Here is a 15903-nt window from a genome sequence, read left to right on the forward strand (position 1 = left end):
ACATGAGTCCAAGGAAATGGGAATGAATGCTGACTGTGCTGGGAAGTATAGGAGGCCCCACCTATCCTTAGAGCAGGACAAGGTCACAGACTCTTGGGCGTCCTGGATTCAATCTCAATCTACACCAGTTGTGTTTTTACTTCATCAAGCTCCCTATTTCTGTCTGTAGCTTGGTGGGGCTAGCTTTCCTTTCTTTGTGGGTGACCTCTGCCTCTGAGTCTTTCCATCTCTCAAAAGATAACAAAGGTCGCCCAAAAGGCTAACCTCTCCCAAGCCTCCAGACACATCTTCTCCAGGTCTCAGCCCAACCATATATTCCCGAGGAGCTCAGGGGAAGAGGGGAGGAGGTGCTGAGTTCAGTCGAAGGCCATGTGTGGCACTATACAGCAACAGCAAACTCTCTTTGGGAGTTACAGATGGGCCCAAGTAGTTTCCTACCACTGCATGATAAACATATGGCTTTAAGGACTGCATGGGATACAAACTTGCTTTCTCTTCACCTTGGTCCTTCCAGAGATAGCATGGGACTTCCTCGGGGGGATGGCAAAGAAAAAGCGATTCTAATGAAAGGCAACACAATCTGGTGTGTGTGTGTGTGTGTGTGTGTGTGTGTGTGTGTGTGTGTGTGTGTGTGTGTGTGTGTGTGTGTGTGTGTGTGTGTGTGTGTGTGTGTGTGTGCGCGCGCGCGCGCGCACATATGCACACATGCACACACACACCAGTCCTGTAGCTTGAACTCAGGGTCTGGGCATTGGCTTTGAGCTTTTTGCTCAACGCTAGCACTTTACCACTCGAGCCATAGCTTTTTGGTGGGTAATTGGAGGTAAGAGTCTCATTGGCTTTACTGTCTGGGCTGGCTTTGAACTGTGATCCTTACTTAGGTCTCAGCCTCCTGAGTAGCTAGGAATCCAGGCGTGAGCCAACAGCATCCAGCTAAAATCTGTCTTTTGAAAGGTATGTTATAGAGAGGGAAGGAAGGAGTGACATTACCCAAAAAGAAATGTACTCTTTACTTGACTTTTGTCACTGTAACCCCTTTGCACATCACTTTTATAATAACAATTTGAAAAATAAAATAAAAGGTATGCTTGGCTGCATTTTGTTCTGGTTTTTGTTCCATGGTATAAGTTCCTATGTTGCCCAGGCTGTACTTGAACTCACAGGCTCCCATGATCCTCTTGTCTCAGCCTCCTGAGAAGCTGGGACCACCATAGGTGTGCACCCACCCCCATGCCTGACTCTAAAGGTGGAGTTGAAGAAATAATAGGTACTCTCCCAAGGGCACTACCACTGACAAGAGCCCTGGAGACTCGGAGAGGAAAGGAGGGAGTAGCCAGCCCTATCTCCCAACCAGAGATACCGGTAGGAGATTGGGAAGATGTGGGACAGGAGGCCCTATCCCTCTTGTCCTCACACCCAAGTGGCCTGGGGACTCCACATGAACATACAGAAGGCTGTGAAAACACATCCTGAGCTCCAGAATTGGTGCTATCCAAGCTCTTGAGCACCCAGATGTCATCATGCCAGAAGAGAAATAAGCTGTGGAGCTAAACATGTCATATATCTGCTGCTCCCAGGAAGGGGCCTCGCCCCCTCACATCCATCCCCGCTGATCTAGAAGGGGCCTCGCCCCCTCACATCCATCCCTGCTGATCTAGAAGGGGCCTCGCACCCTCACATCCATCCCCGCTGATCTAGAAGGGGCCTGGCCCCCTCACATCCATCCCCGCTGATCTAGAAGGGACCTGGCCCCCTCACATCCATCCCCGCTGATCTAGAAGGGGCCTCGCACCCTCACATCCATCCCCGCTGATCTAGAAGGGGCCTCGCACCCTCACATCCATCCCCGCTGATCTAGAAGGGGCCTCGCCCCCTCACATCCATCCCGGCTGATCTAGAAGGGACCTGGCCCCCTCACATCCATCCCCGCTGATCTAGAAGGGGCCTCGCACCCTCACATCCATCCCTGCTGAGCTAGAAGGGGCCTTGCTGCCCTCACATCCATCCCCGCTGATCTAGAAGGGACCTCGCCCCCTCACATCCATCCCCGCTGATCTAGAAGGGGCCTCGCACCCTCACATCCATCCCCGCTGATCTAGAAGGGGCCTCGCACCCTCACATCCATCCCCGCTGATCTAGAAGGGGCCTTGCTGCCCTCACATCCATCCCCGCTGATCTAGAAGGGGCCTGGCCCCCTCACATCCATCCCCGCTGAGCTAGAAGGGGCCTCGCACCCTCACATCCATCCCCGCTGATCTAGAAGGGGCCTCGCCCCTCACATCCATCCCCGCTGATGTAGAAGGGACCTCGCCCCCTCACATCCATCCCCGCTGATGTAGAAGGGACCTCGCCCCCTCACATCCATCCCCGCTGATCTAGAAGGGACCTCGCCCCCTCACATCCATCCCCGCTGATCTAGAAGGGACCTGGCCCCCTCACATCCATCCCCGCTGATCTAGAAGGGGCCTCGCCCCTCACATCCATCCCCGCTGATGTAGAAGGGACCTCGCCCCCTCACATCCATCCCCGCTGATCTAGAAGGGACCTCGCCCCCTCACATCCATCCCCGCTGAGCTAGAAGGGGCTCTACCCCCACTCCCTAGGGAGACTAGCCTGTTATTTATTCCTTTGCTCCTACAGCTACTCAGGAACATCCCTTCCATGCCACCAGCTCTACTTGGGGACATTCTTTTTTGCTTTCAAAATGAGAATGTTTTTCTTTCTGATTACAAGTGTTCATTTGGGGAAAACAGAGCAATAAGATACACTTATCTAAGGAATGTGTAACACCAGTGGGTACTCACCAATGCTCAAGCTGAAAACTTCCCTCAGTGAAGTGAGTCCCTGAACAACATAATGGAAAGGGACCTGCACTCATCTGTGCTCCACAGAGGAACAAACAGGAACAAAGAAGTGTGTGTCTGTGTTGGTCCAAGCCCAGGCACCACCTGAATTGGCTATCAAAACTAAAAGACTAAGCCAAGTGTTGGTGGCTCATGTCTGTAATCCTAGCTACTCAAGAGGCTGAGATCTGAGGATCACGGTTCAAATCCAGTCTGGGCAGGAAAGTCCATAAACTCTTATCTCCAATAAATCACTCAGAAAAAGTCAGAAGTGGTACTGTGGCTCAAGTAGTAGAGCATTAGCCTTGACCATAAAGAAACTCTGGGACAGTGCCCAGGCTCTGTTCAAGCCCCAAGACTAGCAAAACAAACTAACTAACTAACAAACACCTCTGAAGACTGGGAACTTGAACAGGATTACTAAGGTTAGTGCTAGTGGATTCACACTACTCACACAAATGAAACTAACTCAAGAGAATAACTAATACTAATGGGTCAGGCCACCTGTGGAGTGAGAGCCCCTCACACCACCACAGGATGGGTGGACAGCCTACCAGCACACATTGAGTACTGTGTGATGGGCATGGTACTGCCAGGCAGCTCAGTCCCAACCACACCAATGGATTCACAAAGTCACTAGGAAGACAATAAGCTCAGTCTCAACCTCAGAAGTGGACTTTAATGCCAGGTGCTGGTGGCTCAAGCCTATATTCCTAGCTACTCAGATCTGAGGATCGCAGTTCAAAGCCAGCCTGGGCAGGAAAAGCCATAAAACTTCTATCTCCAATAATCCACCAAAAAATAGGCAGTGGCGCTGTGGCTCAAGTGGCTTGAGCTGAAGAGCTCAGGGACAGTGCCCAGGCCCAGAGTTCAAGTCCCATGACTGACAAGAAGGAGGAGGAGGAGGAGGAAGAAGAGGAGAGGGGGGAGGAGGAGGAGGAGGAAGAAGAGGAGGAGGGGGAAGTAGACTTCCCACAGTCCCAAGGTTGGCTCCTGCTAGAAAGAGTCAGGCAAGGCCAGTGCCACCCACCTGGGACTGCAGCTGCACCATGGCAGCCTCCATCTCTGAGTTGGACTCATTCAGATCTCGGATCTCCTGGTTCAGCTGCTTGATCTCCTCGTCGTTTTCCAGCACTGCCAGAAAGAAAGCTTAGCTGTGTCTCTGGTCTTAAACCCAGACCAGCCAGTGGGATATAGAAGCCCCTGAGGCCCACCCGCCTGCCCCAGATGAACCCCGGGGCCTGGGCATGGGAAGCTTCTGTGGAAGCACAACGTGAGGCTTGCGTGGCTCCTGGCTGGAGCCAGTGGGGGGACACAGGTCTCTTTGGAGGTGTTAATGTCCAGAAATGCTGTCTCTACACTAGATGAGGCACGCTCTCCAAAAACAGATTGGCATGGACGCTGGCGCTACCAACAGATTCTCATACCAAAAGTAACCAACTCTGAGGTCAGTGCTGCCATGACCATCGAGGCCAGGTGTCGAGGGCTTTCAGAGCCAAGGTCAGTAGGCCCATCAACACATGCAAGGACATGTTCCCAGAAGACCTTGCCCTCCCCAACCCCTTTCCTGCCAGTACAAAAAGGTTAGTGAGCAGGGACATCCCAAAGCGTACCCTTACCTTCACTGGTTTTGAATTTAGGATTGAGAACCTCATCCCCTGAGAGTTTTCCCTTTTTTCCAGCAAACGTTGCTCTGGGACAGCCAGACAAACTGGAAGCAGAGGTCACACATCACTAAGCGATCCGGGGGCTGAGTCCACAGACCAGTCCAGGGTCCCACAAAATGACCAGGATCAGCCCAAGGCACATTCTCTCTCCTCCAGATGACCCTAAGGACCTCCTTATGGCAGATGGTCTCCCACTGCTCCTGCCTGCCCTGCCTGAGGACAGCACAAATACCCAGGCAGGTACCCTCAGGGCCTGTCCCATCTGGCACAACTGTGGCTGGCCACAAGGATCTGAGGGACCCGGATGTTATTCTCCCCAGGAGCTTCTACCCTAGGGCCTGAGGCATTGCTTGCTAGTGCTTTGCAGCACTGACCTCTCACAGACGACAACCCCTCACTCTGGAGAGACCCTAGGGTGCGGGAGCACTAAAATTCACGGATAATTCCTTAGATACCGATAGTCAAGCAGAAAAATGAATTGAAAGTGCAAATTTTCAAGCATGATTTCCTTTTGTCTCGATGACTTAACATCATAAAGGGACCTACCTGGTCTAGGCCCCTACAGCCTTCACTCTGGCCTTTCAGGCCTCTCCCCTGCAACCTGGAACCTACAGCCATCCTGTGGTCCAAGGGAGATCCTGTCTCTCTTCTGCTCTGCCAGGTTACCAAGGCAGCCTGGTCAGACCCTGGCTTACATGTTTCCGCCTCCTCTCCTTTGACCCTCCTCTACTTGACCCAGCAGGCCATCCTTATCCAGCTCTAGCCACTCAGACAAGCTTCTTCTCAGGATGCCTCCTTGCCTGCTTCCCTGTTGTTTTCCCCAGAACCATGACGGATATCCACCACACTAAGTAACTTCCTCTTTCATTTATAGTCTGTCAGCCTGTCCAAAACACTCTCCAAAAGGGCAAGAGCTGGTGTCCTTTTGTTCTCTGCTCTATTTCTAGCTCTAGGTTCTAGGTAGGCTCACAGTAAATGTTTTTGTTGAAAGAATGCATTTGCTGGGTGCCAGTGGTTCATGCCTATAGTCCTAGCTACTCAGGAGGTTGAAATCTGAGGATCACAGTTCCAAGCCAGCCTGGGCACAAAAGTCTGCAAAACTGTCCTCTCCAATTAAGCACCCAAAAAAGCTGGAAGCAGAGCTGTGGATCAAGTGGTAGAATGCTATTCTTGAGCAAATGAACTAAGGGGCAGCACCCAGGCACTGAATTCAAGCCCCAAGACCAGCACTGATTAATTAATTAATTAAAAATGAATAGATAATGCATTAATTATATAGGTGAAGGAAGGAGGTGGAGAGGAAAAAGAAGTATGGAGAAGCATGGGCACTGGCCCCAAGACCGTACACAGATTTGGACAAGATCTGGCACTGACGCCATGTCCTTGACCATCATTGTGACTGCCCAAGACAGAGACAGAAAGGGTGGGGGTTGCTGATGAAACCACACACACACACACACACACACACACACACACACACACACACACACACACAGAGTCCTGGGGCAGATAGGGGCAGGTGAGAACCAAGAGCATTGCCTAGTTCTACTGACAGACATGCCTAGTTCTACTGACGGACAAGAGTCTATTCACCAAGTTGTTAGCAAAGCAGACAGGCACCTCTGCCCAAAGTTCAAGAACAGACCCCAGTTGGGGAGGGTCGGGAGTGAGGTATGAAAAACAAACTTTTTCTGAAAAATTGGCAGTCGGTAAGAAAACTTGAACACAGACAGGGTTGTAAGAGGCAACTTAAACTGAGCTTTTAGTCAGGTGCCAGTAGCTCACATTTGTAATACAGCTACTCAGAGGCTAAGACCTGAAGATCAAGGTTCAGTGCCAAGCTGGACAAACAAATCTGTGAGACTCTTATCCCCAATTAACCAGCAAAGACCAAGAGTGGAGGTGTGGCTCAAGTGGTAGAGCACTAGCCTTAAGCAAAACAGCCAAGCAAGAGTATAGTATAGTATGAGGCTCTCTGTGTAAGCCCCATTACCAGCACATGCGCGCACGCGCGCACACACACACACACACACACACACACACACACACACACAGAGATGTTTTTGCAGGGCTTGTGAATTAACTAAAAGCTAAACACTCAACACACCACCACTACTACCACTACCACCACTTTGCCTATCTCTGCCCTTTGATCTGAGCCATTCCAAGCTCTAGTCACTTTAAAAGCATCTCCTAGAAGAACAGGATTCACTGATAAGCATCTGAGACAAAAGACAAATATGCAATACTATCTGAGATAAGTTAACTAAGCCGCACCTATGACCTTAAAAAGCTTTAACTGTGCATATCACTCTGACCCCTGCCCCCTGGGGCCAATGTGTGGCACCAGCAAAGAGGTGGGAGATTTACTGAAGTGCTGTGTTCCCATGGCTGCTATGTAGTAAGTCCCCTCTCTCTGCCCTTTGCCATGTCTCTTTATGGCCATGTGGGGGGACAAGCAGCTACATCTGAGACTCCTGGAGCGTGGGTTTCAAGGGTTCTGGTCTGAACTTGGTCTCCAGGTACAGTGTGATACTCCCTGGAGGAACATCACAGCCTGGAGGGAGGCTTAGGAAGCAGATAGATCCTTGGCTCCCCCATTCAGTTGCCCACTTGGGCCTTGCTTTTTTCCTTCCACACCCAACTCTAGTCTTTCCCGGATCCCACGGGTCATGTCCCAACAAGGCCACACCCCTACTTGCTGACAGAGAGAGCAGGGCCTTGGGGCAGGTACCTCCGGTGGGTGAGGAAGCCACCATTGGCATGGCCAGAGCCGTCACAGCCTGGAGTAGGGCAAGTGGGGCCCTCGTTCTTCAGTGATTTCCAGGAGAAGGACGAGCCGTTGAGCGAGCCCTCTTTCTGCCGCCGGGCAGCCAGAGGGCAGCCAGATGCACTTCTGTGAGAGGCATATTTGCCGCTGATGTGGCCAAGCCCCACACAGCCTGGAACCGGGCACCTGGACACAGAAAGGCCAAAGTAACTACAGGAGTACAGGGTAGAATTTATGGAAGACCGGCCAAGCCAGACCCAGGAGACCCAGCCTCATACAGAGAGGGCTTCTGAGAAAGTCAGGAGGATAGCAGAATCCCAGAGCCGGGGGAAAGTCTGGCCTTCTTTCTCCATATACAGCAGAAAGGCCTGGAGATCAGGAAAACAAGGAGGGAGACCTGAGCTAACTAAGCAGCTCAGGGACAGCAGGGGCTGCCATCCACAATCTAGGGCTGACTGGCCAGCGTGTGGTAGCTTTTACAGCAACACAGCGCTCAGGTGGAAAACTTTGCTGAGACATCCCATAATCATCCTGCCCGTGGCTGGCCAGGGGCAGCATTTTCCTTCCTGCCAGGTATTCAAGGTAGGGAAAGAGTGATTGTCCTTGCACCTTAAGGAGGGCCTGGACTAGTGAGATCTGGGGGACAGGGCCATCCAGGGTAAGACTCCAGTCTGCACACTTCCAGTTCTCCCAACAAATGAAACCAATGAGGCACCACGTGTCACACACTGACTGACAGAGGGCACTGCTGGCCCACTCACAGAGAAGCCATGAGGTAACGAGAAGTCAAGGGCAGGGTCCCTTCAGGAAGAGTGAGAGCCAGCAGCAGAGGCTTCTGCTGTGGGACCCAGGACCAGCCCTTGAGGATGTAAGTCAACAGTTCTAGGTCACCCCAACCTCCAGTCCTGACAAAAGCTGCATGAGGGCTTCAGGCAGCTCATGTTCAATGCCCAGCCCCTCAAACCTGGATGACTCCTAGCTGTGGGCCCAGGACACCTGGGACAAACACAGCCAACCTCAAGATGAGAGTTTGACATGGAAAAAGGTTATCTGCTGATGCCCTGACATCACAAGTTCAAATGACCAGATGAGAGGTGGCTCTTTGGTCACTCTGTGCAACAAATTCAACTTCTTCTTACCCACTTCTTGCAAAACTCTGAACCTCCCTGCCAATGGTTGTTGTTGGTGTTCACTGGGATTGCTTCCACGTATTCAGGTGTGGTTCCCCTCTCTTTATGCCTGCATTGAATCCTCAGAATCACCAGGTAACATCACGTTGAGCCGTGTATGGGGCATGAGCTGGCAAACGTTCCTGCTACTCAGGAAAGCTGCCATGTACTAGAGCACATGGTGGGCTGCAGTGTGTAGTGACGTGAGATCTGGAGCAAGAACAGCAGGAGCCAGAGAATTTTACGTCAGACACAGGGCGCCGGGCAGTGACGGACCTTCTCAGGGGCAGTAGGGGGTACAGCAGTGTAAGTATCACTACCTGAGTCCCACACTAGAACATACCATTTATAAAGCTTTAGCACCTGGGATTCACCACAAAATGCTGACATAAATCACAAACAGTACAAACATGAGAAGTCAAGAATTAAAACTCGTCAGCATCTCCTACAAAATCACAGCTCCAATCAGCTAACAGAACTCATCCCTCAAGGAGACCTGGTGCACCCATTAGGATTTCTACTTTACTTGGAACTAAAGATGCTAGTGAATTGTAAATATGACTGGTTTATGGCTGAGAGAAGGCCCTACAAATTGGGGGTACTAGCAGGCACCCCGCCTTTTGCCGTGGAGCCATTAAGAACTTTGTCTATCCTACAAACACTAGAGCACCAGTCTCCACTTGGCCTCAGAACTCTTGCTTTTTGTTTTTTTTAATCAAGGCTGACAGCACACTAGAGAAGGAAGACAATTTTCCCAGTTAATATGAAAAGATGCCAAACTTTGTAAGGTCCATTCCTGGATGGCGAACAGACCCCGCCCAGTACCTGCATTACCTAGGCAACTGGGACACCTGGAAGAGGTCACATCTGCATCCACTGAGGTCACATCTGAATCTGATGTGGCCACACCTTTCTCCCACCTGGTCCCACCTCTTACCTGGTCCCATTTCCCTTTACCTGGACACACTTCCCCCCACCCCCACCCCTACCCTATATAAGGCCTAACCCAGGGCCAGACTCCCTCTTTTGCCAGCCACGTGGAGTGCCAACCTTGCCTGGTCCCAGCAGGTCTACTAAATAAACCTACCCCTTACCTGAATACCACGTGCGTGGTGCTGTTCTTACTTGGCTACCTCTTTTTAAAAACCTAACAAACTTAATCTTATCATTTGCAAATGCAGCACAATTCATTCCTATAATTCTTACCAGTAGAATTCTTACTCTGTCCATAAAGGCATTACATTCCTATGATCACAGAAAATTCTTGATTCTCGAGAAGAAAAATAATTTTTATATAACCCAGAATATAGTAAATAGCATTCATAATACCAATAACCACATTTTTGCACCATTAATTGAACATTCACTGTATTATCGTGGTAAAAATTTATATATATAAGCTTTCTTAGGCCAAACAGCAGTTAAAGGGATGAGCCCTTCTGAAGACTGTGATGTTGGCTGGCCCTTCTCTATGTCCGGGTAGATGGTGGGCACAGCAGAAGCAAGCTCTGAGGAAGAGTGAAATCTCATGCCAAGTTGCTCCTCTTTACAAGTGAATTCTTTTGCTGCCATGAGCCCCTGTGAAGACAGTAGGCCTAGCCCCAAACAAGCCAGCTCAAAGCACTGGACAACCAAGAAGCCCTGGGCAGCCAAGCCTATTGACCTACTGTTGACCCATTACCCACTCTGCTAGCAGTCAGCTCTGACGTTCCCATGCCCTGGGAAAATTAGCCAGTCGGTTGCCTTATCTGAGACTATGACACAGCCTGGGCCCCTAAACACATACTTGCGAATGGGTGCTGAAGAGGACTGGTTCCCTACAGGGGGAAGAAAGAACCCTGCGATGGCGTTAAGTCCCATCCAAGTGGGTCACACAAGGAGCCAAACACCTTTCTCAAAGACATATCATCCTCTACCCTGCCCATGAGAAGGACAGTTTCGGGCTACACTTTTTTGCCTTAGGAGTTTGGGCCATGCAAAGCCAAGGGTGTCTTCTGTCTTCCCTAGCAGGATCCAGTTAGAGACACATAACTGTTCTATCTGATCTTTCCTACCATGCAGTAGTGCACATTGCAAGCCCTGCAGGTGTCCTGGAACCATCCTTAGGCATCAGAGTAGTTAGTCTCCTCTCAGCCTCATCAAACACCTCTGACCTGAGCCTAAAAGGACCAGCACACAGGATATGATTGTAACACCCAGACATCCATATACCAGGTTCAAGCACTTCAGTAAAAAAAAGAAAGTTCCCATTATTAGTTTGGTGATTAGGTATAAGAGAAAGGGAGTTTGGTTTTTTGTTGTTGGTGGTGGTGGTGGTTGTGAGGCCTGGGCACTGTCCTTGAGCCTCTTTGTGCTCAAGGCTAGCACTCTACCACTTGAGCCACAGCTCCACTTCCAGTCTCTGAGGTTAATTGGAAGTAAGAGTTTCACAGGGACTTTTCTGCCCAGGCTGGCTTCAAACTGCGATTCTCAGATCTCAGCCTCCTAAGTAGCTAGAATTATAGGGATGAGCCACTGGCCACGGGCAGAAGGAAGTTTTTTGTTGTTGAAGTTTTTTACTTTTGTTTTTGTTGTTGAGGATCTCACTACATAACCCAGACCAGCATCAGAATCCTTGATTCTCCTGCCGCTACCTCCCAAGTGCTGGAAGGCTTGTAACTACTATGCAGGGCAGGGCTCTGCTCTGCTTGTTTTGTTAATGTAACACACAGGAAAATCTAAGCTTTGAGAAGCATTGAGGGAGCAAGCATGGCCCAACGTACTTCATCAGTTCTGGGTCCTCCTTGTCGTCCTTGGCCGGTGTGACCTTGAGTCCACTCTTCTTGGCACGCGGGCAGCCTGACAAGCTGGTTTGGGAAGAGGAAAACACGCCACCTCAATCCCAGAACAGCAGCTCCCTCACCCATCTGCCTCATCTTCCTCCCTCAGGAGAGAAAGATGACAAATGAGTCGATCTGTCGGTGAGTCAGTCCTACAGGTCCTATGGAGCAGAGTCAGCAGATATAGACTGTTCACACAGGACAGTGGATGGGGCGGGAGGTGGGGGGAAGCATCTCTGTGAGCCTCTAGCTCTGATTCATTTATTCCTGCAAAAGGCCACATGACAGGTTCTGGAAGCATCAACAATTTGGAAAAGTTGAGAATGTGTTCTAGTTGTTAGCGATATTCATGTCTTACCCAGAGCCTTGGAACTTTGTCTAAGGCAGAGACCACACACACCTTGGAAACAAGTTGCGCTTACCTCCGGTGTGAAGCATAGTTCCCTGTTATGTGGCCGGAGCCATCACAGCCAGGGGTAGGGCACCTGTAGAGGAAAGTGGGATGAGACCAGAGCCGCAGAGAAGTGTGACTCTCTGGACTCAGTTCTCACCACATCTCATACCACCCCGTCCAGGACCCCAAACCACTACCCACTGGAAGTGCCTCTTTGCAGAGAAACATCGCCAATACTGCCAGCAACAGGTATCTGACAGGGTTATCCCAGGGCCTCAGTCCTGACCCCAGTCACGCCAGGAGGGTGGGGGACTGAGGGGAAAGAACTCTGTGGGGCTCAACTTTATACCAGTTATAGGCCAGCATGTTGGGACCAGCCTTCTGGGTCCACTGCACCCAGAGAAGACCACAGGCTCTAAGTTCAGCCTGGACTAGAAGCATCCAGAACTCATCTGAGCCTTAGCTTTGAGCATGTGAGTTTAGGAAGGATGTTTATGAGTATCTTCTAGGTGGCCTCAGCAGAACTATCTGAGCTGGTGGCATTCTGGGTCTGCCATCCCGGGAGGCCTTCACCTGCCCTAAGCAGAGCCTACACCCCCTAGCAGTTCTGCAGTTGTGCCCAATGCCCTACATGAATGGGAAGCTGAGTGTCCTGAGGTAGCCTCTGGCCACACACGAACAGGAGAGTGAATGCCCCTTGGATTTGCTTACAGTACAGAAAACATATCCCAGAGTCTCAGCATCTGACATGGACAGAGAGGCCACCCAAAGAACCCTGTCTTCCCCAGCTTGGCCAGCATGACACCCACTCAGCCAGAACAAGGAGCCAGAGGAGCACCGGTATACCAGAGAACACAGGGGAGCTGGCCAGTCTCAGCAAACCCACCCACCGTTAGTGATACCATGGGATCCTCAGAAAGAGCTCTAGGACAAAGAAGAGCTTCAATATCTCAGCCAGCCAGCCACTCATTTCACAAAAAGGAAACTTTCCATTGCTATTTCTCTGTAAGTTTGGGGTTAAAGTTCTTCCCCGGCATTGGATCAGGCAAACTTCCCTCTGTCGGCCGTAATGTTCTGATTGAAGGACCACACCACTAGCTCTAATGCTATTGGAAAGCTATGAAAACTAGCCATAGTTAAGGGAAAAAAAGCAGAATTGGAAAGAAAAAAAAAAGAATACAAGGAAAATGGCAAGAAAAGAAATGGGGGCAGACTACAGGACTGAGTGTGCAAAATTTGGTTTGGGGACCAGACAGAGCGGGACAGTGAGGACATGAGTGTGAAGCTGTCAAGGTCTGACCTTCGTATTCATAGGCACTCCCAGAGAGGAAACAGAGGTGACGAGAGTTAGGCAGAGATGAGTTATGGGGGTGCTAGAAGCCCAGGAATTTGTCCCAAAGAGTCCTTCAGTATTCCCATTCCTCATCCCAGAGGGACCAGTACCCAGTTTCTTTCTGGCTCTAAAACAAAGCTCTGGCCTGGATTCAGACCATAAAAATGCAAAGGAGGAAGGGCCAGACCTGCTGGAAAGACTGAGTAACAAGAGAAGTTCTTCTCTCCAACATCTCTGCTTAGCTCCAGGCTAAAGCTGAGGCCCCCACAGCCCTGGGTCACAGCTCAACAGCAGGCATGAAAACCAAAGGCAGTGGGAACCCCAACCAGCCCCAAGAGCACAGATGCCCGGAAACCTCTGGGTGCTTACACTCCACTTGTGCAGGGCTGCCAGGCAGGCCTAAGGGTGACCACAGAGCCTGCCTGCCCATGTGTCAGGACAGGGACTCAGAAGCCAAAGGGGGGGTCAGCAAAGAGAAGGCAAAGACATGGACAACTGGGAAAGCTCCTGAAAGAGACAAAGCAGCCAGAGTGCAGGAGGAGGAAGAGAAGAAGGGGGAGGAGAAGGAGGGGGAGAAGGAGGAGGGGGGAGGGGAGGAGAAGGAACTGCGGGGGGGGGGGGGGGGAGGGGAGAAGGGGAGGGGGAGGAGGGAGAGGAGGGGGAAGAGAAGAAGGGGGAGGAGAAGGAGGGAGAGCAGGGAGAGGAGGAGGGGAGGAGGAAGAGGAGGAGGGGGAGGGGAAGGAGGAGGAGGAGGAAGAGGAGGAAAGCAAGACACTTTCAATCATGAGTACCAGTTCATTTGGCAAGAGCACAACAGCCTGCAGCCACCAAGCCCCAGCCAGTGCCAGGATTTTCCCGTTCAGGACAAAGCAAGCATGCTAGGGGCCTTAGGAGAGGCTGGGGGAGGGGTTAGGCAATGCAGGGGCCTGAGGCAGCCCCACCACCACCAAGGGGAGAGGGAGCAGGGTCAAGGCAAGGGTCATAGGCACTGTAGGCAGCCCAGCCAAGCAGTCAGTCTTTCCTCAGCCCTGCCCCTCTGTCCATCCCAGGAGAGAAGGGGCCAGCCTGGGGCGGTGCCTCGGAGAAGCCTGGGAACCTCATGGAGGAGAGAGCAAAGCAAGGGTGCTGGCCAGAGACAGGAGGTCAGGGAGCGCAAACATACTTGAGGTCAGCAGAGTGGGCAGCCATGAGGTTTCTGAGGCTCTTGTCAGCAAGAGGGCAACCAGAGAGGCTGAAAGAGAAGAGATGGGATAGGGGTAAGCCACAGAGGGGGAGCAGAGGAGGACAGGAGGAAGACCCCCCACAAAGCACCGCGGCCAGGCCAGGAGCAGGGCACGAACCTGCGGTGGGAGGCATAGTTCCCGGTGATGTGGCCACTGCCGTCACAGCCGGGGGTGGGACAGCTGGACAAAGGAAAAAGAGAGTCAGGACAGAGAGTGATGCACACCTGCAGGCCTGCGCCAGGGTGAGCCAGCTACAGGCAGGCGGCTAGCCCAGGTCCCCATCCTTGAAAGACCACAGCCCTCACCTCTTGGACTGGCACACTCACACACAACTTAACTCAAGAAGGAAAAGTAGAACTTGAAGTCAGGGTGCCTCTGAAGCTTGCGCTATGTTTGTACCTGTGTGCGGTGTGCACATGTGTGTACCCACGAGCATGTCGGTGGGTATACCTTCCCTCTCCAGACAGTGAAGCAGCATGACCTTACCTTAGGACAAGAGCCAGAAACAGCCGCCCTTGAGGAGCACCAGCCCCAACTCAGGTTCTGAACACAGACCTGAGCTGGGCCACTAGTGGCAAAGGTGCCAGACATGGAGAGCCCCTCACAGTCCCCTAGGGAAAGGGTTAGTCCTGCCTGTTTCAGCCCTAAAAGGATCTTCTCAAGAGAAGGGCTGGAGTCCGGAGGCTACTGCGGCTGAGGACGGGTCTCTGTGCCTGGTGAGGGCATCTTGTGGACCTCTCTGCTCCTGCGTCCCCATCCCCCACTCCGCCCTGCACTCTGCTTTGCAGCCTTGGGTAGGAGTTCTCCCTCATTCTTAATTGATTTTAGAGGGTTGTGTTATCACCCAGCACAGCACAGGAACAGGAAGCTTCCATCACTGTGTGAGCTGCCTGGTGAAAGGCAGTCAGCTCAGGCAGGAAAAGCCCTGAACTGAGAAAACCTATTGGCATGGGCTAGGACCAGACTTATTCTTCCCAGACTCTTAAGAGGCCAGCAACTGAGGCAGAACTTACGTAAGCAGCTCCTTCTTTATGTCCTTGGAGAGAAACTTCAGCTTAAAGTTGGTCAGGGTAACTTCCCCCGGGTACTTTCGCTCCTCAAAGTTCTCTTCTGACACTTCCTGGTCATCTGCTTCAGAAGAAGCAAAAGAATGTGCTGCTGGCTCTGACTGCAAAAAACCAGCAAGGAAAGGTTTTAACAACTGTCAGACAGATACCCAACCTGGTGGGCAAGGAAGAAGGGCCCTGCGGGTAGTGTCCATAAGGCGTTTCTTATCATCTCCTACCTTACAGAGAAAGGAAGGCCAAGCTACACGCGCATGTGCGCGCGGACACACAGACACACACACACACACACACACACACACACACACACACACACACACACACACACACACACACACCTACACCACAGCTCCTAAGCCACTTCAGAGACAGGACCTTTCCTGGCCTTGGGCCACTTCCACCAAGTCACTCACAAGATGAACACCTGACTGTAGGGTCCTTTGGGGCTGGGATGGTTCCATGAAGCTAAGCTTGATGACAGTGATGACAGAGCTTGTGAAAAACTCAGTGACCTTGAGAGATAGCCCCTTCCTGGGCCCCCTCATGGTGGCTTGGCCACAGCAGGCACGTCACAAACGCATCTAAGCACTAGTTCTGGGGGACTTTTGTTCACCATGGGCA

The 15903-nt window shown here is 51.6% G+C and overlaps 1 protein-coding gene across 2 annotated transcripts in view; it reads right to left on the reverse strand.

Moving 5' to 3' along the window:
* The window catches only part of LOC138822767 (myelin transcription factor 1), a 69951-nt gene that overhangs the window by 2598 nt on the left and 51450 nt on the right, over window positions 1-15903 (reverse strand). For both annotated transcript variants that reach the window (XM_070015709.1, XM_070015708.1), the window contains exons 14-21: window positions 15232-15386; window positions 14336-14398; window positions 14158-14226; window positions 11691-11753; window positions 11212-11295; window positions 7245-7466; window positions 4463-4554; window positions 3874-3977 (exon numbers count right to left, since the gene is read on the reverse strand). In XM_070015709.1, the coding sequence (XP_069871810.1) occupies window positions 3874-3977; window positions 4463-4554; window positions 7245-7466; window positions 11212-11295; window positions 11691-11753; window positions 14158-14226; window positions 14336-14398; window positions 15232-15386 (852 nt within the window). The remainder of the gene's footprint in view (window positions 1-3873; window positions 3978-4462; window positions 4555-7244; window positions 7467-11211; window positions 11296-11690; window positions 11754-14157; window positions 14227-14335; window positions 14399-15231; window positions 15387-15903) is intronic.

Source organism: Dipodomys merriami, unplaced genomic scaffold (assembly GCF_024711535.1).
Source record: "Dipodomys merriami isolate MVZ:Mamm:240054 unplaced genomic scaffold, mDipMer1.0.p SCAF_1142, whole genome shotgun sequence".
Taxonomy (NCBI): domain Eukaryota; kingdom Metazoa; phylum Chordata; class Mammalia; order Rodentia; family Heteromyidae; genus Dipodomys; species Dipodomys merriami.